Source organism: Symphalangus syndactylus, chromosome 8, assembly GCF_028878055.3.
Source record: "Symphalangus syndactylus isolate Jambi chromosome 8, NHGRI_mSymSyn1-v2.1_pri, whole genome shotgun sequence".
Classification (NCBI taxonomy): domain Eukaryota; kingdom Metazoa; phylum Chordata; class Mammalia; order Primates; family Hylobatidae; genus Symphalangus; species Symphalangus syndactylus.
The window spans coordinates 45,997,917-46,022,706 of record NC_072430.2 but is presented as its reverse complement, the minus strand read 5'-3'; the positions used below and the strand labels follow the sequence as shown (position 1 = coordinate 46,022,706).

General features: G+C 36.1%; 1 protein-coding gene across 5 annotated transcripts in view; it reads left to right on the top strand.

Moving 5' to 3' along the window:
* Positions 1–24,790, top strand: part of PCNX1 (pecanex 1) — a 207,257-nt gene that overhangs the window by 62,336 nt on the left and 120,131 nt on the right. For 2 of the 5 annotated variants that reach the window (XM_055288932.1, XM_055288934.2), the window contains exons 6-7: positions 6,030–7,736; positions 17,972–18,104. In XM_055288932.1, the coding sequence (XP_055144907.1) occupies positions 6,030–7,736; positions 17,972–18,104 (1,840 nt within the window). The remainder of the gene's footprint in view (positions 1–6,029; positions 7,737–17,971; positions 18,105–24,790) is intronic. The other 3 variants (XM_055288936.1, XM_055288935.2, XM_055288933.2) reach the window with 2 other exon arrangements.

Genomic DNA, 24,790 nt, shown 5'->3' with positions numbered 1-24,790 from the left:
CATGGCTGTGCCATCCTAAAATTTGGTTTACAAAAACAAGTTTGAGGGCTGGATTTGGCTTCATGGGACTTAGTTTGTCAACCCCTGGTTTAAGTCCTCTTCTAAGCATTTTATATGCATTTACCCAGTTAATCTTCACTATAAACGTTTGAAGTTGGCACTGTTACCATTCTCACTTTACAGATGAGCATGTTATTGCTTAGAAGTTATAAGAAACTTGCTCAAAGTCCCACAGCTACAAAGTGACAGTCCTATAATTCAAATCTAGTTTTGAATTATGCTTTTTAAAATCTATGCTATACTACTTTCATATAATTTTAAAACTTGCTTTTATCATGCAACATTTTTCCATGTTTAACATTTAACAAATATTGTCGAGTATTCTTGGCACTGTTTTAAGTACTGGAAATAAATCAGTGAACAAAAAGACAAAAAGTTCCACCCTCATGTGGCTTCCATACTATTAATATGGAATCATACTGGTAGCAATCAACATATACTGTAGTAAGTAGAGACAGAAGATAGGGATTGGTGGGGACTAGGGAAATTTTAATTTTAAATAGAGTAGTTGAGGGCAAGCCTCTCTGAGAGCAAAGACCTGAAGAAGGAGGAGTGAGCTCTCAGGATATCTGAGGGGAGGGGTCCCAACCACGCAGAGGGAACAGCAAGGGCAAAGCCCTAAAGCAAGAGCATGCCTGTCAGGTTTGAGAAATATTGTGGCTGGCTCAGAGTAAGTGAAGGGCCAGACAGTATGGAGTTTTGCAAGCCATCTTAAAGGTGCTAATTTTAATTCTGAGTGAGATGAGGAACTGCTAAAGGGTTGTATTTCATTTCTGTGGAATCACTCCGGCTCCTGTTTTGAGGAATATATTAAAAGGGGCAAAAGTTGAAACAGGAAGCTCACTCAGCAGATTATTGCAACAATCCAGAGCACAGATCAGAGTAGTGAGAAGTAGTCTGACTGTGTGTGTAGAAGATACTAAGAAGATAGGTTATGGATTTGGATATACTGTTTGAGAGAAGTAGTGGTCATAGATGACTCGAAGGCTTTTGAGTTGTGCATCAGGGAGGATGGGGGCCCGCCAACTGAAAGGGGGAAGACTGAGGAGGAGCAGATTCAGGGTGGGGAGAGCAAGGGGGGTGAGTTAGAGGGTTCAGTTCAGGGCCTATCAGGTGCTGTTAGACCTGTAAGCAGCAATGAGTAGATAGAGAGGTCCAGATTTCAGGTAAGAGGTCTAGGTTGGGTGTTTTAGATTCAGGAGTTGTGAGTGGATAAATAAAAACAACAACAAAAATCAGTCATGTCAGTTAAGGGGTTGGGTATTATGAAGTTGATGAAGTATCAGGGCAAGAATACTTGTTAGCTGCTTGGGGTTTATGTGGCCTGACTTCTTGATCCAAATCCCTTTTCCTGGCTGTGGTTTGGCGCCACCTAGTGGCAAATGTTCATGCTGGCTTAAATATCATTTGTTACTCTTAACTCCTCTGGTTTGGATTTACAGGACAATAGCCTTTAGTTGGTTAACAGTTAGTTGATTAGTTGGCACTCATTTTGTCACATGATTCAGGATGACGGGGGGAAAACAGGATATTGGGGTGTATCTTCAACTTTTTCACTTCTAAGATAATCTACAGTTTCCCTACCTCTCGCTCATGCCTTCCCTATCCAAGATCAGAACTTCAGACCGTCCCCATGTGAATATGAGGGCTGGGTAGAAGATAGAGGAACTAGTTACAGGTATTTCTGAATTTTAGTTTGTCATGGGGATAGAAAACCGGATGAGATTTACAAAGAGGGAGTATAGGTAGGAAAGCGAAAAGTTCTAGCTGGGTGCGGTGGCTCACACCTGTAATCCCAGCATTTTGAGAGGCCAAGGTGGGAGGATCGCTTGAGGCCAGGAGTTCAATACCAGCCTGGGTAACATGGTGAAACCCTGCCTCTAAGAAAAAGTACAAAAAATTACCTGGGTGTGGTGCCAAGCACCTGTAGCCCAGCTACCCGAGAGGCTGAGGCAGGAGGATTGCTTGAGCCTAGGAGATCAAGACTGCAGTGAACCATGATTGCAGCACTACACTGCAGCCTGAGCGACAGAGTAAGACTCTGTCTCAAAAAAAAAAAAAAAAAAAAAACAATGAAAAAGTGAAAAGTTTTAAGATCTGAACCCTGAGCCTCTTTAGTTTAAGAAGTCCAGGAGACTGAGTAGGAACAACTAGTGAGATCAAAGGAAAACCAAGACTGTTACCCCCTGTGTTCAAGGAGAATGGATTGACCAGCTTTGTCAAGTGCTGCCAATAGGTCAGGTGACATGAAGACTGAGACTTGACCATTGGATTGAACAATGTAGGGGGTGTTGGTGACCTTGATAAGCACAGTCTTAGGGGAGTTGAATTGGAATACAAAGAATTGGAGGAGAACAATCAGACAGTGAATACAGACAACTCTTTCAGTGAATTTTTGTAAAGGTGATAGCAAGCAGGAGAAGTAAAGATAAGGGAGGGATTTCGATTTTGTAAGATGTTGTAAGAGAAATAACAACATGTTTTTATGATTGATGATTATCCATAATCGATAGGGATGATCAGAGAGAGAAAGAAGGTATGATTTTTGTTTATAAAAGTAATATATATGTTAACTTTAGAAAATATAGTTAAGTATGAAGAAAAAATCTATACCTCTGCCACTGATAAACTTTTTTTTGCTTATCACTTTTTCATATTTTTTTGCTTTGATATAATTCAGTGGTTTTTAGAATATTATGCATCCATCACCACTATCTAAATCCAGAACATTTTCATTACCCCAGTAAGAAACCTGCACCCATTACACTCCCCATTTCCCCTTCAAGCAGCCCCTGACAACCTCTAGTTTACTTTCTGTTTCTTTGAATTTGCCTATTCTGGACATTTCATATAAACACAATTATATGTGTTTTTTTTTTTTTTTTTTTTTAATGTGTCTGGCTTCTTTCACTTACCTTATTCTGGCATGTATCAGGATGTTATTTCTTTTTGTGGCTAACTGTGGTATATCACTTTTCACGTTTATAAAAATATACACACATATACCATTAGCATTCATTTAAACTTACAGAACTGGAATTTTTTTTTTTTTTTTTTTGAGACGGAGTCTCGCTCTGTTGCCCAGGATGGAGTGTGTAGTGGTGTATTTTTAGTAGAGATGGGGCTTCACCATGTTGGCCAGGCTGATCTCGAACTCCTGACCTCGTGATCCACCTGCCTCGGCCTCCCAAAGTGCTGGGATTACAGGCGTGAGCCACTGCACCCAGCCAGTGCCGCCTTTTTCACTTAATTATTTTCTCATGTTATTACATAATCTTTGAAAATGTTTTTAGTGCCTGTATGAAATTATTAGTGGACCACATATTCAATCATTATTTAAAGGACATTGTTATACTTTTTGTGCTTTAAGAACTTTTATAGTAACATGACATGGACAACTTTGTGCTTAAAAACCTTGTACGCATATTTGACTCTATCCTTTAGCAACAATTTCTTACCTTCAAGGTAAGACTACCTTTTCAAGTTTCTTGGCCATATTGCCAGATTGCTTTAAGAAGGTTATACCAGTTGGTACCACCGTGAGCAGTATGCCTTTCTTATTCTAAATCCCACTGATAACAATTATTAAAAAAAAGTTTGATTCGATGAAAAATGTTTTTGTGTTGATTTTAGCCTCTTAACTTTATATCTTTTTTTTTTTCTTTTTTTTTGAGACGGAGTCTCGCTCTGTCACCCAGGCTGGAGTGCGGTGGCGCAATCTCGGCTCACTGCAAGCTCCGCCTCCTGGGTTCACGCCATTCTCCTCCTCAGCCTCTCCGAGTAGCTGGGACTACAGGCGCCCGCCACCACGCCCAGCTAATTTTTTTTGTATTTTTAGTAGAGACGGGGTTTCACCGCCTCGGCCTCCCAAAGTGCTGGGATTACAAGTGTGAGCCACCGTGCCCGGCCGATATAATCTTTTTCATATGGGTAACAGTAAGAAAAAATATATTTACTTGAAAATTTCCTGAAACCACCTAAATTCTTTCTGACAAAATTAAACCTTTTGTGGTATGTTTGTTTAGCAGTATTGAAAAAAGTGTATGTATTAAAGTAAGTTTGGCTGTGTCTTTTAAAATGAAATACTTACATTTCTGTTTTATTAATTTATCAGAAGGAAGTTGGTTTTGATCATTAGCATTAAAAAAAATCTTTTGTTATCTTAGATTTAGTGATTTTCAACTACTTGCTCAGAGTCGATAAGTTTTCTGTAAAGTTCATATCCTTGAAATGTGAATATCACACCAACCAATAATTGTTTATTAGAGATAAAGAGTTTTTAGAAATAACACTATAATTTAATACTACAAAACATACAATGCTAGCTTTTAAATTTTGATATTTAGAAGATATAAGAACGCAACTACAGTAGCAGCTGTGTTGGGAAAATAAGAACATGGGTTTTACTTATCTTGAAAACTTTAAAACGTAAGATAAAGTATAATTGGACATTTATAAACTACAATTTTTATGGTACGCTCCAGAGGCTGTCCGTGAATTTTTAATTAACTAATCATAGCTAAAGCTACATTTAGATTTTTAAAAAGTACATAAACATTTTTAATAACTCATTCCTTTCTTTTAATCTTAGGGGGAAATGTCTGCTTTGGTCATTGGGATTCTACTGGGAAGACTCAGATTTACTATAGAATTATGCTTTATCTATCCAGCTATGACAAGACAATAATTTTTCTTTTTATTGAACTAACAGCGGGTTCAAATATCCTTGTCTGTCAAAACATATATTTAAAAATCAGCTATTTTGCGGTTTGGTTGTCAAGCTATATTCCAAGATAAATTACAATGTAGGTAGGTAGGTAGGTAGATACATTGATTTATATCCATATTTACATTTATATATATAGTATGTATGATAAGTCACTAATCACTGGTCTGGATGGAGGGATAAAGCAGTGGTCTTACAGATACAAGAAGATAAGTATTTTTTTCATGAAGTATTTTTTAATTGCTATACCAATAATGAAAGATAAAATGCAGTATTTTGCTCTGTAATTATTGCTGTGTTTACCATTCTGAACAGCAAGAGGATGTCTTACATCATTATATCTTGTTTGGGCATTGGTCAGCCTATTTTTGTTTGTTTGTTTCTGATTACTCTAGGTTTTCTTGATTTGTAAAATAATCGTATTAGCTTTTTGAAAGGATTTTAATATTGTGTTAGTAAGGTAGAATAATGATAGCCACCTTTAATTGTGATGGCATTGTGTCAAGCAATATATGTCATTAACTCAGTTATTCCTTGCCTATGACTCAGTGAAGTTGATGTCCCATTTTACAGATGAGGAAACTGATTTACAGGGGGTAAGCCAAAGTTACCAAGTTAGTAAGCTGGAGGTAGAGCTTGCATAGAAATCCAGGCCTATTTTAAGTATAATCCTTTGTTGCCTCTTTTTTTTTTTTGAGACAGAGTCCTGCTCTTTTGCCCAGGCTGGAGCGCAGTGGTGTGATCTCGGCTCACTGCACGCTCCGCCTCCTGGGTTCACACCATTCTCCTGCCTCAGCCTCCCGAGAAGCTGGGACTACAGGCGTCTTCCACCACGCTCGGCTAATTTTTTGTATTTTTAGTAGAGACGGAGTTTCACAGTGTTAGCCAGGATGGTCTCGATCTCCTGACCTCGTGATCCGTCCACCTCGGCCTCCCAAAGTGCTGGGATTACAAGCGTGAGCCACTGTGCCCGGCCCCTTTGTTTCCTCTTATTTTATTGTTGATAGTCCATAGAACTCTTTCTGAGGCCAGTTGAAGAACTCAAAGATTTGGAAGTTCAGTTCATTTCATGAGTAGAATGCTTTCTTTGTGCAGCTGTGAAACAGAAAGCAGCTCTTGGAGAACTACTTGAGAAATTGTTTATACTTGATTTACTGTATGCAGTGAATTCTTTCCTTTGTTAAACAGTAGAAAAGCAGATCATACATTTATTTTAACATTTCAAAATATGTGTTTGAAACAGATTTGGCAACTGATCGGAAGCTCTTTCGTCTTGTCTCCAATGACTCATTCATCTCTATTCAGCCTTCCTTATCCTCTTGTGGACAGGACTTGCCAAGGGACTTCAGTGACAAAGTGAGCCTGCCAAGTCATAACCACCACCACCATATTGATCAGTCTCTGTCCAGCGCCTGTGACACAGAAGTAGCTTCTCTTGTACCTTTACACTCACACTCTTATAGAAAAGACCACCGGCCGCGAGGTGTACCACGGACTTCTAGCTCTGCTGTGGCTTTTCCAGACACTTCACTGAATGATTTTCCTCTTTATCAGCAAAGACGTGGGTTAGATCCAGTTAGTGAGTTAGAATCTTCCAAGCCTCTTTCTGGATCCAAAGAATCCTTGGTGGAAAATTCTGGTTTATCTGGGGAATTTCAGCTTGCTGGTGACTTGAAAATCAATACTTCTCAGCCACCCACAAAAAGTGGGAAGAGCAAATCTTTGAAAGCAGACAAAAGCATGGACAGCTTGAGAAGTCTGAGCACACGGAGTAGTGGGTCAACAGAAAGCTACTGCAGTGGAATGGACCGGGACACTAACAGTACTGTCAGCAGCTATAAAAGCGAGCAGACCAGCTCAACTCACATAGAGAGCATCCTGTCAGAGCATGAGGAGTCTCCTAAAGCAGGAACAAAAAGTGGGAGGAAAAAAGAGTGCTGTGCAGGCCCAGAGGAGAAGAATAGCTGTGCCAGTGACAAAAGGACTAGCAGTGAAAAGATTGCTATGGAAGCGAGTACCAACAGTGGGGTTCATGAGGCCAAGGACCCTACCCCCTCCGATGAGATGCACAACCAGAGAGGTCTCAGCACCTCTGCATCTGAAGAAGCCAATAAAAATCCCCATGCAAACGAATTTACTTCCCAAGGGGACAGACCACCTGGGAACACTGCAGAAAACAAAGAAGAGAAGAGTGATAAGTCAGCTGTTTCTGTGGATTCCAAAGTGCGTAAAGATGTTGGTGGAAAGCAAAAGGAAGGGGATGTTCGACCTAAATCTTCTAGCGTAATCCATCGGACAGCTTCTGTCCACAAGACAGGCAGGAGACGGACAGGAAAAAAACGGGCTAGCAGTTTTGATTCAAGCCGGCATAGGGACTATGTTTGCTTTCGAGGTGTTTCTGGTACCAAGCCACACAGTGCTATATTTTGTCATGACGAAGACTCTAGTGATCAAAGTGACTTGAGTAGAGCATCAAGTGTTCAGTCTGCTCACCAGTTCAGCAGTGATAGCTCTTCTAGCACCACTTCTCATTCCTGTCAGTCTCCTGAGGGCAGATACAGTGCTCTAAAGACCAAACACACTCATAAAGAAAGGGGCACAGACTCTGAACACACACACAAAGCTCATTTGGTTCCTGAAGGAACCAGCAAAAAGCGTGCAACACGACGGACTTCTAGCACAAATAGTGCCAAGACTCGTGCCCGAGTGTTGAGCCTGGACAGTGGCACAGTAGCATGTTTGAATGACTCAAACAGGTTAATGGCACCTGAAAGTATAAAGCCCTTAACCACTTCAAAATCAGATCTTGAGGCCAAAGAGGGAGAGGTGCTAGATGAGCTATCTTTATTAGGACGGGCTTCCCAGTTAGAGACAGTCACTCGATCTAGGAATAGCTTGCCAAACCAGGTTGCATTTCCTGAAGGGGAAGAGCAAGATGCAGTCGGTGGAGGTAAGTAAACTGTAAGGAGAGATTTCTCTAAGACTCACTGCTTTTTTGTACTGTTAGAGTAGTATTTACTAAAATATGCTTCTGTTAATATTCCCCCTTCCACTGTGTTATTAAAATAAGCTTTCTTGAATGAAGAAGTAGGTAGTTATCTTAGAAAAGGTTTTGGTGTGAACACCAAGAACATATTTTTTTGGTTGCAATACTTGAATACATCAATTTGTTCTTGATGGTGTCAAGAACACCAGTTTCTAAGCCAGTTGCCACCTGTTAATGTTTTGCTGGGAATAACAAAAATTAGCCCCCTTCCTTTTTATAGCAATAGCAACAATAAAATATATAATTATTTAAGGGCACCAAACCAGTTTTAATCAACTCTTATACAGTGTATGACACTGAACTTTCAAAATTAGATCACTCAGCCTATTATATAAGAGTTTTACAAATATTATTTTAGATCTGATTATGTACATTGAGAATTGTGGCTCTTTTTTTAAGTCTGTATCTTTGGTTTTATTTCTTGCTTACTCAAGTTTTAGGCGTTACGAAAATACTATTTTTTTCTATAATTTCACACGTTATTCTTTTTTTTTTTTTTTTTTTTTTCTGGGACGGAGTCTCGCTGTCGTCCAGGCTGGAGTGCAGCGGCGCGATTTCCGCTCACTGCAGGCTCCGCCCCCTGGGGTTCGCGCCATTCTCCTGCCTCAGCCTCCCGGGTAGCTGGGACTACAGGCGCCCGCCACCTCGCCCGGCTAATTTTTTGTATTTTTAGTAGAGACGGGGTTTCACCGTGTTAGCCAGGATGGTCTCGATCTCCTGACCTCGTGATCCGCCCGCCTCGGCCTCCGAAAGTGCTGGGATTACAGGCGTGAGCCACTGCGCCTGGCCTACGTTATTCTTCAAGTTTATTAAATTCAGATTTGTAGTTTATATTGACATTTGGTATCCATTAATTGATGTAAGATGCCCCCATAATAACAGTGATGGTGTTCTGGTTAATGTAATAGCTTATTTATTTCAGGTTTTTGGAGAATTGTGCAAATTTGGATAGGTGATTTTATATTCTGTCAGTGTGTGTTGGCCTCTTTATTTCAGAGTTGTTATTTCTTGCTGTTTTCTTCTGCCCAAGATAGTTTGTTTATTTGGTTCTGGTTTTTATGGAATCTGCTTCTTGAATAGACTCAGAAAAATGAGGTCTTTTGTTGTTAGTACCTTAGCATTTTTAGCCTCTACCCCTATTCCCTTTATTTTTGCTCGTATCATTAGTTTTAAAGTTTAGTCTGTTTGATATAGTAATGTTCAGTCACTTATTAAAAGTTAAGCTGCATTTTGTTTGTACAAACATTATGAAACATATGAATATATGCTTTTTCTCAAAGACGTTAATTTCAGCCAAAGTATTTTAAAAGTCCATATTGCGGTAAACATTTTCTTAGATTTTTTTGGGGGTGAAGTTTCTAGCCAGATTAATTTCTAATGGGAACGTAAAGAAATTGTCTAGTACCTAAAGAAGAATATAGTTTATCAAACCTAAATATTGAGAACTAATTATATCTGAAGTGGTTATAACCATTTGGTGACAGTAGAGCAATTAAATTCCCTCGAGTCTTTGACCTGGATATAGTTCTCTTTTTTTTTTTTGTAAACAACCTGAAATGCTTGTAGTGATTTCTCACACAAATCATATCAGATATGTTCACAGTATGCAAGAAACCACTGGATTTTAAAATATAGCTTAATTTTTAAAGTTATCAAAATGAATTTTAAGTGAACATGCTATGATAGAAAAGTATTGCTGTTCTGAATACTGTTGAAATGTAAATACTGAAAAAATATGTACAAAAGTATGTAGTAAGTTCATGCCTTTATATTTAAAATGTCATTTCCTTTTCATGGGGACTGTGAGGTGTTCAGTTTTTTAGGAAAAGTTACCTGAAAGGTGTTATTTGCTTCTCAGTGCTGTTCTTTAAGCTATATTAGCCCTCGTTTTTCCAGGCTGTAGCTTTTGTTTTCTTTTGTTTGTACTCCTTTTTTTTTTTTTAATTTAAATAACTCAAATGTTAATAAGAAATAATGAAATAATATCTGCTTTGGTGGAAGAAATGTAATAGTCTGTGGGCTGTTTAAAAACATTTTTTTGCCTAGGGCAGGCATTGCACGGGCTTTTTTTATTTGAGCTTCATTGGGTTTAGAATACAAATAAGAGCAAAACTAAAGCACTTACATGTGTTAGGGGTTTTTTAATTGGTTTTTATCATAACTAAATATAGGGGTTTTGTTGGGAGTTTACTTGGGCTTTTTGAAAGGCTGGAAGTGGTAGAAGGGGATTTGTTTTGGTTCTTATTATTTAAAAATTACAGAGACTCTCAAATACCGTTCAAAGATATTTGTTTATGTTAACATTACCTGTTACAGTCCTGTCTGACAATTTAGAAGAAATGTTTCTGGGCTATCCTCCCTTACATACTGTACTACTGAAACCTGTCAACCATCATGTTACTGCTTGGCCATTCATATACCTATGCATAAACCATAGGTAGGTTTTATCCTAAAGAATATGAAGGTGTTGATAAGTTCTCCAACGATTTCTTTTCGTTTTATTTTAAGGTAGGTGGTGGTGGTAGTGTGGAGAGATGGAATTTAGGAAATAGACTTTAAAGTACTAAAGTAAAGTACTCTAAAATAGGAGGTAATCTAGTTAAGTGACATGGAGTCGGATACCTTTGTTAGTATATGGGCTCCACTGTTGTGACTCTAGGAAAGCTACTTATAAACCTCAGCTTCCTCATCTTAAAACGAGATGATTATAATATCTATCTCATAGGGTTGTTGTCAGGACTAAGGAGTTAAGTTCCACAGTAAATGCTTACTAGTGCTGGTGTGACTATTCAAGGCCAGTTAGTTATGCTGCACAATGTAGCCTGTCCCTTAACCTTACTAATTCAGTGGTATAAAATTAAAGTAGAAGTGATTAAATGTAGAAATAAACTAGAGATGGTCTAAGTGTGCCATTGTGAAACTCAATAGTAAAAATAAAAAATATCTGATTCCCTAGTTTCTTAAGTAATGCCAATAGGAAAAACATTTTTTATTAACATCAATTTAGTGACACAGACCTTATTTTGGCAGTAATATGTCATATAACTTATCTTTTTTAGTCACATAACAAGTGATTGTTTTCATACGTCCCGTAGTCATTAATCAAGTTCTTTGGTTAAAACTGAATTTCATCAATAATGGTTTGTGATTACTGAGACAGGAAATATGTTTTAAGTTCAAACTAAGTCATTTTCTGTTGATCTCTTGTTTTGTACTTAATTTTTCTTTTTAAATTATAAGGCATATCTTTATGACTAATATTTTAAGAAATGAAAACGACATAGAAGCTATATGGTAGAAAAATGCCCTGTGTTTTCTAGCCTGTGTTACTTTTAAGGAAGTCCTTTTCTTTGGACCATTTAAACTTACTTCCTGTGTGATTCAATACTGTTATTATAGCATATTTTCTGTGTCACTTAATGGATTACAAAGAATAGCCCGAGTGGAGAGGTTTGTCTTTACTTATTATTCCTTGTGCTTTTTTGTGAATTGTTTAACTTCTATTTCTCTGTGAAATTTAGTTTAAATATAATGTTTGAGTCACTATTCTGTAAGCATGAAATAGGATTCCAATATAATATGGTGTTGGGAACTAAAAATAATCTTTAAAGAAACAGTTATTTAAAGAAAAGTCAGATCTTTTCAATAAACAATTTATGAGGGTTTGTGCTATACACATAAATTGAAGGTGTGTTATTTTGTACCCAAATATCATTGAGCATTAGACAGAAGATAAAGACCCGAAAACAGACAAGAAAATACAAATTATAGCTTTCGTAGTTTACTAAATAGAAGGACTCTCAAGTCTAATAAACTTAATTTTCTGATTTCCCAGTCCACATGGAAAGTTAGAAGCAGCAAATTAGTAGAAGGGATGGGTACTTATAGAAGCTGAAGTAATGACAGCAGAAGAAATACACAGCTAACCCTAAAAGAGGAGCTGTAATAACTGTACAAGCCAAAGCAGGAAACCCAGCGGTGTGTGGTCATTAAATGCAGGGGCAGACTATTGTTTTAATTTTAATAGTGTTCAGAGACATCATAATAGCATAACTTAATACTGTATTAAAGTATAATGCTATACTCATTGTATATGTGGCTGACCTTGATTTCATTAAGGAAGGATGTTCTTTACTGTAAAAAAAAAGCTTAGACATATATAAAACTGCACAGAAGAATGCTCATTAAATACAGCAAAATAGGTTTGGCGAAATTATCTTCCTTTATAACAATATCAAGAAAAGAGGTGTTTATTGGTGAAGCAAATAAATGTTTGTATATAGAATTCCCAAAACCAGCCCATGCCTGATTTTGTCAAGTAGGAACAAACATTACAGTGTTTTTCTTTCTCTCAGCAGTGAAGTTCTGGGAATCAAACAGTTACATTTTCATACCACCTCTAATTACTGTCTTAATATTCTGGCAGGCCATTAAATCTGTGCCTCAATTTCCTCAACTGTAAAACAGGAATAATAACCATCTAGACCTGTTAACCATCTAGTCACAGTTAACTATCAGACTCCAATGAGCTTAAACCTAATGACTGTAGAAATGTGAAAATGCTTTATGTATTGTAGGTTCATTATATAAACAAAGACAGTGATGTCTTGCATTTGTAAGGATGTGTCCCCTCTCAAAAATGTCACTTCAAATACATGTGTTCATCACTACTGACCCTTTATTAAGGGACTCTCCTGAAAGTGGATGCAAAATTATATCTAATGGATTGATATCTTTCATCCCATTCACAAAGGACTAAAAAGGATTAGAAATCACCTATAAAAGTAAGTAATACTTAAGCTATATTTCTTTGGCTGGTGGACTTGTGGAAAATATCAGTAAGAATATGCAAATTATCTTTAACGCAAAACTCAGCTAATAATTTTTCTTTTTTTCTTGAGATGGAGTCTCACTCTGTTGTCCAGGCTGGAGTGCAGTGGTGTGATCTCGGCTCACTGCAACCTCTGCCTCCCGGGTTCAAGTGATTCTCCTGCCTCAGCTCCCGAGTAGCTGGGACTGCAGGTGCCCGCCACCACACCCAGTTAATTTTTGTATTTTTAGTAGAGATGGGGTTTCACCATATTGGCCAGGCTGGTCTTGAACTTCTGACCTTGTGATCCGCCTACCTCAGCCTCCCAAACTGCTGGGATTACAGGCATGAGCCACCGCGCCCAAGCATAGCTAATAATTTTGTTACTGTTTGCTCTGGTTCCTTGGCTTGTCAAAAAGTAGGCCAGTCCTTTAAAATGTTTTCACAGATGGAAATTATTTTAATTCAGAATTGATGCTTAGAAACTGGGCAGTGTTCTTTGGCTTCCCAGAAAATGACACTTAAAAACATTTATTTATTTACTTATTTATTTTTTGTTATTTCCAACAAGAATGAGCTTGAAAAGCATTTGTTTTTTTCATTGGAACAAAATCTTTGCATGTTGATGGTAGCATTATTCTTGGCTGACAGAGAAACTAAGAAAGGGAAAAACGGTTTAGATAAAGTAGATTTCATGCCTAGACTAAAACATTCCTTGAATGTTTATGTCTTTATATAGTAATTTTGTTGTTAGGTAAAATTCTTTTTATCCTAAACATTACAATGTATTTCAGAATGTTTGAAGATGCCTTTTATTTTTCTGAGATATATATATACTTATTTGTTTCATACTTTTGTCATCTTTCTTAAGAATTTAATTTCCTAATAGCATTTTTCCTGATCTTTTTGAAGTACTAAATGCCTATTTTTATTTTCATGATCTTTCCAGATTTACACCTTTTCCCCCCACAATAAACATTTCTCACTGAAAAGAACACTTGAGCAATTTCCTCTGTCTAAATTTTTATTAATTTAATTGAAATTGAGCTGTTGCAAGATGCCAACCATAGCAGTACATGACAACTAGAAAGTAATTTATTACATATTATTTCTTTCATAAATTAATCAGGTATATGATTGACATCATTTTTTTTTTTGAGACGTAGTCTTACTCTATTGCCCAGGCTGGAGTGCAGTGGCACGATCTCGGCTCACTGCAAGCTCCACCTTCTGGGTTCACGCCATTCTCCTGCCTCAGCCTCCCGAGTAGCTGGGACTACAGGCGCCCGCCACCACACCTGGCTAATTTTTTGTATTTTTAGTAGAGACGGGGTTTCACCGTGTTAGCCAGGATGGTCTCGGTCTCCTGACCTCGTGATCCACTTGCCTCGGCCTCCCAAAGTGCTGGGATTACAGGCGTGAGCCACTGCGCCCTGCCAACATCATTTTTAAATAGCATCTTTATCTGTGTGTATTTATACTCACAGCTTCCAATTTTCGAGATAGAGTTTGGATAGCCATTACCTCCTACCTCATCAAATTTTGCTCTTTGGGCATCCCAGCTATTTTAGAAGTATATTAGTGCCTTTAATGCTTTCTATGCTTTCATTCACAGAGTAAAAGCAACTGATAGTCTGTAATTGTAATACTACCATAAAAAATAAATAGTTGCACTAAAATAATTCATTTTAGAACGTGTAGAATTTTCCTTATCTCATTGAGATAAATGTGAAGTAACTCCTGAGGTGGGAGGTATGTATTATGGATTAAACTTTCTTTGTTATCTCCAGGAATGGACCAGATCACAGCTGTCTAAAATGTCAGAGGATATTTTTGGTTTGTCCATGAATTGAACTTAGGCATTTAGTAAATGCTTAAACTTAATTGAGTGATTGTGTCAGTATAACAAAAGTAAAAAGCTAAATTATCTGAAGGGTCCTCTTATTTTTATTTTATTTATTTTTAATTTAATTTAATTTAATTTTAGATGGAGTTTCACTCTCGTCGCCCAGGCTGGAGTGCAGTGGCATGATCTTGGCTCACTGCAACCTCCGCCTCTTGGGTTCAAGTGATTCTCCTGCCTCAGCCTCCCAAGTAGCTGGGATTACAGGCGCCTGCCACCACACCCGCTAATTTTTGTATTTTTAGTAGAGACAGGGTTTCATCATGTTGGTCAGGCTGATCTCGAACTCCTGACCTCAGGTGATCCACCCGCCTCGGCCTCCCAGAGTGTTGGGATTATAGGCGTGAGCCACTGCGTCCGGCCTGAAGGTTCCTCTTAAACTTATTATGATTGTGAAGTCAGTCTTTTTAACACAAATAAATGATTAGAAAGTCGAGACTTGTATGTTTGAAAAAATACATTTAAAAATATACAACTCTCTGGATATATACCCTTGGAAGTATTTTATATACTTCCTGTCATTCACGGTTTTTGAATTGCTTGCATGTTTTTTCTTTTTTACTTACGTATGCATAAAGTTTAGTTGTACTGGAGTGCTAATTTTTCACTATCTGCATTTTATGCTCTTACTATCGAATTAGTTAATTTCATTCTTCTTTGCCAGAGATACTGGGTTTTAAGCAATATCAAAATGTCAACTCCAAAAACAGTTTTTAAAGTATTTTCTCCCTTCTCTCTGATTCCTTAGTTAAAAGATTAGACTTTTTTTTTGGTTTACTGTTTTTCTTCTATAAAGTTAAATGATTCAAAAAGAGTTTATTACAATTGGATTCTGGAAGTGAATTTTTATCAAGTATGGCTATAACATGTGACTGTATGTGCTTACAGCAAATTATGTTAAGCTTTAAAGACACATTTTCCTCCTTTGGCTGGAATAGAACTGGACCCCTACTCGACTATTCCAAATAGAGATGTTCTGTAAGTAGCACATTCCCAGGGGCATGGCTTAATCTTACATACTGTGACCATAAATTGTAGTATAGCATTTTCACTTGAATGTGTGATACTGTTAAAGCAGTTGCCATCGTCAACATTTTGAAAATTCTTGTAACAGTAGGTATTTACCCCCCTGAATATTATGAGACAGCATAGACAGTAATCATAATTCCACTTTAACATTGTTCACTGGATGCCTAAACTTTCATCTTGATGTGTTTCCAAGACTGTTCAGAAAGTAAGTGATATAATATGCAGCTATTTTGCAGATAACAAAATATAGTGTATTACTAGCAAAAAAAATTGTTTTCTGAAGAAACCAAGAAACATTTTGACTAAAAGTGGACACTGTAGTTTGTCTTTTCACCCCAGTACTATGGAATAATTAGCTTTTACTTAAGATTAACACCGTTAAGTCTTCAGTAGAAGGAATATAGTAAAGAAAACCGTCTCCTATTTCTCTTCATCCTATTCTCAATATTCAGTGATTACATACTGCTTTTTTCCCAAATCCTTCTGAATAATTTTGGTACATTTTATGGATTAAATTATCTTCTATAAATTATGTCTGAGTAAATTTTACTCTGCTATTTTGGTTGAAACAGTATCTACAACTAGAAAAAATGTTTGAAAGTTTCTTGATGTAGTTGGATTGACTTGTAAATTGAGCATAGTAGTTTGTTACAAATAATGCTTTATAAATAATAGCATAATAGTTTGCAACAACTGTAGAATAGAAATCTTTAATATAATATTTCGCAAAATAATTCTTGAATTGAGTTTTTAAATAGTGATTTAAATTCCATAACCTGAGTTAAACCTTATTGGTGTCTAAGAACTGTTAGCAGGTATGCCAGTTGTTCATCTAATTTTTCATCTCTTCCCTCAATTGGCTTGTTTTCTTCTTGCTTTGTTTCATCCTTCGTCCATTGAGTGCCCTGCCCTAATACATGTTTTCTCCTTTGTGGCAATGCTGATTGCATTTTCATTTCATTGAAGTCATGGTTGTCAGGAATTGGCAAAGTATGAAATGTGCCTTGTAGCTGTGGTCACAAAAAGGCAACCTTAATCTTTCTAGATAAGCACTGTTCAATACAACTTTGTGTGATGATGGAAATGTTCTATATCTGCACTGTCCAGTAATGGTAACCACTAGCTACATGTAGCAACTGAGCACTTGAAGTATGATTCATGAATCTCAGGAACTAAATTTTTATTTTTATTTAATTTTAAGTTTAAATAGCCACATATGGCTAATGGCTACTGCATTGGACAACAGTTGTAGATGACCGATTTAATCAGCATCTTTTGCTCTCATAGGCCATATATAATTTTTATATACATGGACTTTTACCCCACAAGTAAAGGAATTTAAAGGAAATTTCATGTTTGGAAAGAATGTTTCTGTGCTAACTTGTGTTTTTATTCATATTTAGCATCAAAATGCCCTTTCTCAAGAGCAAAATGATTCGCAAATTATTTAGATCACACAGTTGTTTTGTTTTATATTTAAATAGATGAAAATCATTTTACATTTTGCTTTAGAAACCCAAATTGGTCAATTTTTGTGGTTTTGTAAGATCTATGTAGTTCTACTAAGCCATTGTTGTGATGTTCTCATGTTGTATGCTTGGCTTTAGTACAAACTAAAAAAAGTACAAATAATAAAGTACAAACAAGTTTGTACTTTATTGTTGTTTGTACTTTATTGTTTGTAGATTAAGCTGTGAGTTCGTATGCTTGCCAATTTGCCAGTATTTGCTTCCTAAAGTTGAGAGGACCAGAGCCAGGGGCATGGAGTTGAATAAAGTTTGATGGTAATGAAGTACCTTTGCAGTAAAATATATTCATGCTGTGTTGAAGTAACATACAGGTTTTGCAGCTTCACAACCAGAGGTTTCATTTAATGCTGCCAAAATTATGGCACAGGGTACTGCGAGATAAACTTAACTGCCTTACTACTTGTCATCAACAGTGAAATGTACTGTCTTTGCTCCTTTTGCAATACTCATGAATGTAAGAAACTAATGTCCTATTCCCATTAGTGGAAAGTAATCAATACTGTGCTTTTAAGGTTGACTTAATTAACGGGGCAATAGAGGAATATGGTACCAAAATAAATGAACTTTCAGGAAAAGATTTAAAACAACAGAGATCTTAAAAATAGGAAATTGAGGTTGAAGAGAAGATGGCGAGGCTAGATAATAAGTCAAAAACATTATTTTTAAAGAAACAATTATCTTTAAATAAATGACACATACTTTTTGTGTATTGCCTGATATGATAGATTGACAGTATACATGTGAAAACAGTTTGGATTAGTAAGTTCACTTTACCCATGAGGGTGGGAAGTCAAGGGAAAGCCAGGCTCAGCTGCTATTTACATCTCTGACCTAGGCTCTTGTTTGACCTAAGTCTGTCTTGATGCAGCAGCACAAGCCAGCGAGGAGGCAGTGTCATTTCGCCGTGAACGCAGCACATTTAGGCGCCAGGCAGTACGGCGCCGGCACAATGCAGGGAGTAACCCTATCCCTCCTACATTGCTCATCGGATCACCCCTAAGGTATGGTATTTTCAATTCCACCAAGTTTAGCATGCATGTAACAGCTCTTCTAATCTGTTCCGCCCGTCCCAAGAAAGCATTTGAAGAGCTTTGTTTTTCTTTTCCTTTCTATTTCTTTCCTATACATTTAAGCCCTTTTTGGCTTTTTCTGCATGTGACCATGAGCCTGTTGCATTATGCATGCTTTATGTTGCACTGTTTAAGCAAAATGATCAGATTGGTTTAGTCAATTTTAAGTTGCAGAATCACTTGAGGGCAGTTATAGGATGTATATAGTAGGCCTTAGTCAGCTTTCCTTTTTTTTTTCTCCCACTCCAAATTAATAATCATGCTACATTTTCCCCAATATTTTGACAATATTTACTATAATATGAACAAATACAAACTGAGTGGTGAGCTTGTTGAGGAATAACAAATAATTCAGTTAAACTTGGTAAGCCAGTTTGATTTTTTTATTTCACTAAAATATATGATTTATTTTATATTGCCTAAAACTTGGTGCCCTTTATAATCACTAGGATCTGGTAAATGACAGAACTAACATATATAATTTATGTGAAGTGTGGTCAGTTGGAGAGAGATACATATTTACATGTATATCTTTATTAAATTTTTCAAGCTCTGTTTTGTAGTAAACATCATTACTTTTTCCAGTAGTTCTAAGTAAGAAAGCATCCATTCATAAAATTGTGGATAATTTTTCATTAAAATTCCAGTAACTACTTTATTCTTAATTACATCAAATCTGATGAATCCATGCCCTGAATTAGAAATATAAAAATCTATCCAAAAGACTTGGGCTTTAATTTATTTTAAAAATACAAAAACGGATATAAATACTTTTTTTTTTTTTTTTTTGAGACACTCTATTGCCCAGGCAGGAGTGCAGTCGCGTGATCTTGGCTCACTGCAACCTCCGCCTCCCAAGTTCAAGTGATTCTACTGGCTCAGCCTTCCGAGGAGCTGGGATTACAGGTGCATACCACCCTGCCTGGCTAATTTTTGTATTATTGTAGAGACAGGGTTTCGCCACGTTGGCCAGACTGGTCTTGAACTCCTGACCTCAAGTAATCTGCCTGCCTTGGCCTCACAAAGCGCTGGAATTGCAGGCGTGAGCCACTGTGTTCTGCCCCAAAAATGGATATAAATACTTTACATATGCTTGCTTAAGCAGTGCATATATTATACAAAATACTTTTATTAGCCTCTGTGTCCCAAAAGTACCATTTTACAAATTATTTTCTAGCTACATTTTAATTTCAAATTCAAAAGGAAGAACATTTGATGAATTGCTGTTAAGTGCATGGTAGGTTGGAACAGATAAACTCCTTCTCTTGTTAAAACCATGTTCTCAAAACAAGCAAAATCCTTGTTTCTTTAAAATATTTTATTTCATACTCCCCTGAGATTTAAGACTTGCTTGTTTTCCTAGATTTTACATTACAGTCAAGAACTTTGTCTTTAATGAGGCACCCCTGGAATATCTCTGAATGTGCTGTGATTCTGGGGGCTGCCCAGTTCACAAATTGTTCTTGCTCAATTAAAACTCCTCCTTTAAATTAAAAAAAAATAATAATAAAAAGGCTGGGCGCTGTGGCTCATGCGTGTAATCCCAGCACTTTGGGAGGCTGAGGTGGGCAGATCACCTGAGGTCAAGAGTTTGAGACCAGCCAACATGGTGAAACCTCGTCTCTACTAAAAATAAAAAAAAATTAGTTGGGCGTGGTGGTGCGCACCTGTGGTCCCAGCTACTCAGGGAGGCTGAGGCAGGAGAACTGCCTGAACCCAGGAGGTGGAGGTTGCAGTGAGCCAAGATCATGCCACTGCACTCCAGCCTAGGTGACAGAGGGAGACTCCATCTCAAAAAAAAAAGAACTTCATCTTTCATAGATCATGTTCCTAATTAATTCTTCAGTAAGTCAAAATTCTATAAAAAGTAATATGGATTAATTAAACCAATATTTAAAATATAAAAATGAGAAGACAATCAATTTAACAAAAACACTTGTTCTAGAAACCTTTTCTGAGCCCTTTGCTTTTTGTGAGCCTTCCTGTTCTTTTTCCTTTCTACCTTTCCTTTTCCTGCCTGAAGTAACTTTTCTTTCTGCTGATGGATTTGGGACATAGTCTCAACATGTAGAAAGAGCTCAGCGTTTTATTTTACTTTTTCTATTTTGTTTCTAACCTCTTCTTTTTGCCCCTTGAATAATACTTGCCAAAGGCAACTTTTTTGCTTTCTTACTCCATGTTTATATAAAACTTTTTTTTAACTTTCGCTTTTCAGTTTTTAAAAATTATTTAATTCTTTGCCACTAATGAGCCTGCTGGATACCACTTAGCAAACATACGCAGACAAATTAGTTTTTTGTCCTCTACTAGGTGGAATATTAAAGAGCTGTGTTCTAACTCCAGCCAATCACATACAATTTTCCCATGTTTTTCTAGGGTTTGAAATACATTACCATTCAAATGAGGATGTTGTGTACTACCTTTTTTTCTTTTTTTTTTTTTTTGAGATGGAGTCTCGCTCTGTCACCTAGGCTGGAGTGCAGTGGCGCGATCTCGGCTCACTGCAACCTCTGTCTCCTGGGTTCAAGCCATTCTCCTGGCTCAGCCTCCTGAGTAGCTGGGATTACAGGCGCCCACCACCATGCCCAGCTAATTTTTTGGATTTTTAGCAGAGATGGGATTTCACCATGCTGGCTGAGCTGGTCTTGAACTCCTGACCTCGTGATCCACCCGCCTTGGCCTTTCAAAGTGCTGGGATTACAGGCATGAGCCACTGCGCCCAGCCCCTACTACTTATTTTTAAAGGGTTCACACAGTTTTTGAAAAGTCTAATAATCAGCTTGTAGTTTTTGTTGAGGTTCCAAGTTATTCCTAGTACAAAGATCGCATATATCTTAAATAAGCTGACTTCATCATGCGTAAAGTAAAATAAAATTTATCTATGGGGAATTAGGGAGAAACACCAATTTATTCATCTTTTGTAACTGTAAAAAAATTCAGGTAAAGTATATTGGTGTTATTCCTCAGTGTGAGTTACAGAATAGTAGTCTCGTCTTTAAATTAATATAGAATGATATGGTCATTTAAAATTTGGAAAAATTGGAAAAATTTGGAAAAATCAAAAAGGAATGGTAGATGTGGCAACACTTTCATTACAAGTGCTATATAAATACTAGTAAATATACTAATTTATTTTAAACTTTAATGAATATGTAAGTGACCATCCAAAAGGCAACTTGGTAAAATATACGTCCCCAAGGATTGGGAGTGAATTATCAATTTTCTTACAAAGAGAATTTGCATTTATTTTATAATGCTTATAAGAATATACTGTTTCAGAATTATTTTTTAAAGTTTTATTTAAAAAATTGTTCGCTTTATAGGTAGGTTTTGTTGGCCTTTGCTAATTTTTCCCAGTTAGTAGGCCTAAAAAAGATAAATATTTAAAATATTTATAATACAAATATTAAGAGTTCTGCATTTATCATCCTAAATGTGATATCTGTTTAATTCTAGTTAATTCCGTGGAATGGAATGAAATCATCAATGCATTTCAGGAAAGGGGAAAAACGCTTTAGTGTATTCTTAAAATTTATTTTTTAAAATACAAGATTAAAAAATCTGTAATACAATAAGGTCATAGTAATAACTGAGAATTCATGATTAGGAATTCGTAGGGGTCCGTTTGTGGTGCTCAGAAATGAATCCACCAACTGGTTTTTTTTGGTACTTTATTCAAAATACTCTTCTGGGTTTTTCTAGAATATAGAGATATATAAGAATAATATAATCATACTCTTAGACTTTACATTTTAGTTGGAGAGACACATAGAAAGGTAACTAACAGTATAAGCAGAATGTGTCTAGTGCCAATTAAGTGATACAGAAGAAGGAAAGGCGAAGACCAACTATTTTTCAGTCATTCATAGTAGAACAATTAAGATTACATGTCAGTGGTGCTAGTGATAGCTGATAGTTTTAGACCTAAATTTCTACCTTTTCTTTTGCAGTGTTTAAAATAGTTACTACCCTTACTCAAACTGGTAGTTTTGACATAGAAGTGTAAAAAAGGATTTATTTGTGCCATTATTAGTTTAGGATAAAGTGCAGCCCTCCAGGAATATGTTTTCTAACAAGTTATATGAAAATAATGGACTTTTTTATTTTTGTTAAAGGCTTGTGACGATGGGAATTCAAGAGACATCAACATTTATTTGTTATTTCCTCTTCCAAACCACATTCCAGTCTCATTTACATGGATCCATCATTTTAGAAAATCTTCAAAATAATTGGGAAACTAGTAATTTCTCAAAAGATATTAGGCCTAAGTTTGATAAAATTTTTAAATACTTGGTATTTTGAGATTAAAATTTATTTATTAGAAATTTTAATAAAAATTATCTAAATTAATTTTTTTTTGAGACAGAGTCTTGCTCTGTTGCCCAGGCTGGAGTGCAGTGGCACGATCTCGGCTCACTGCAAGCTCCGCCTCCTGGGTTCATGCCATTCTCCTGCCTCAGCCTCCCTGGTAGCTGGGACTACAGGCACCTGCCACCATGCCCGGCTAATTTTTTTTTTTTTTTTGTATATTTAGTAGAGACAGGGTTTCACCGTGTTAGCCAGGATGGTCTCGATCTCCTGACCTTGTGATCCACCTGCCTCGGCCTCCCAAAGTGCTGGAATCACAGATGTGAGCCACCATGCCTGGCCAAATTATCTAAATTAATTTAATAAAAATTAAATTGATAGTCAAAACCCTGATGTTTATAATCACATGGATTCTGTCTAATTTTATTTATTTATTTTTAATTCTGGAGTTGATTTTTATGCATTGTCTAATATCTTAAAAACCTTTTTGTATATTAGATATACATTGTGCATCTCTGTGTTGAAGATGAGCATATACTCAAATGCGTTCATGCCAAAATACGTCTAGCTACCATATGGCAACTTGGCTTATGATGTCAAGTGAAAAAATCGATAGAAAAATTTGTTGAGTACATATTTTGTAAAATTCTGTGTCTTCTGAATCTGAAGGGACACAGGGACATGGTACCTGAACTACTTAAACGTTTTTTTCTCAGTATTTTCTTCCTTGTGAAATTTGTCCTTTTTGGTAAGGTTTGTGGATAAGTCTAGATAGATTCTGAGGAAGAGTAACAAATTATGTGTGTATGGAAGATAAAAGCCTTATCTGATTATATTAGTTCCCAAGATTATCTGTTGATTTATGTCTATTCTACAAATATTCCAGTCTGAAGAAATTATTAAATAAATACTTTTATCATTATGGCTTAAAAAATAATGCCAGTTAAGGACTGACAAGTCCACATTTGTAGACTTAGTTTTTTCATATGTTGTGTGCATTCCTATCCTCTGCCTAGAATGTGTACTTTTCATTGGTGAAATGAAGTAGTGCAGGTTAATAGGACTTCCTGGGATGATGGAAATATTCTATAATCTGCCCTGTTCTATATGGTAGACACTAACTACTCACTACTGCCTGCTTTGGTAGCTATTAGCTCTAGTAGCACTAGGTATGTTATGTAGTTACTGAGCATTTGAAATATTAGCAGGACCAAGGAACTAAAGTTTTCGTTAATTTGGATAGTCACAGGCTACTGTATCAGACAGTGTAGTTCCAGAATATATTCTTTTATCATAACCACAGGCTTAAGATACATGTATGTATGTGTACACATACATATATATATATATATATATATATACGTGTGTATATATATATATATATACGTGTATATATATATATACATATACGTGTATATATATATATACACGTATATATGTATATACACATATATACATATATATGTATATATACACACACACACACACACACACATACATATATATATATATAAGTTTCAACATAGCCTTTTATTTCGTGGTCATTCTGTAGTACATGAGTTTGTTTTATGTGTACCAGAGAAACAATTACATTGAATTCAAAGGATTAGAGAGATGTTGATACTCATGAAAAATGATAAAGTAACTGAATAAGGCCATCTTAAGTAGGATTCTCTTATTCATTCTAGAGGTCTAATAATTTTAGTTGCAGACTCTGGGATTGTTAAAGGTAAACTTCAATCAACAGATTGCAGAGTTGCATTGAACATCATGTAGAGAATAATAATTATACTCCAAACATTTTTTCATGAGTTTTGTCAGTTTAAATTTGACTAAATATTATACTAAGAACGTTAAAATTCATAGTATCATAAAAATATGAAAGTATAAAATGAGTTAATATAGTCTCTTAATTTGGATAATTTTTATTAAAATTTCTAATAAATAAATTTTAATCTCAAAATACCAAGTATTTAAAAATTTTATCAAACTTAGGCCTACTATCCTTTGAGAAATTACTAGTTTCCCAATTATTTTAAAGATTTTCTAAAATGATGGATCCATGTAAATGAGACTGGAATATGGTTTGGAAGAAGAAATAGCAAAATTTGTTATGGGAACATAACTAATACCTTGTATATAAAGCACGTGGCCTTATTTCAGAAAGATGTAAGCTTTTTATAGATAACACTTTATATTAATTCTATATCTGACTATATTCCATGGCAATTTGTATTTCATTGGTTGAGTCAGTTATTCTGGTTTTCTTGCACTAGTTTCTGATTTTTTTTTGATTCAAGATTGTTATT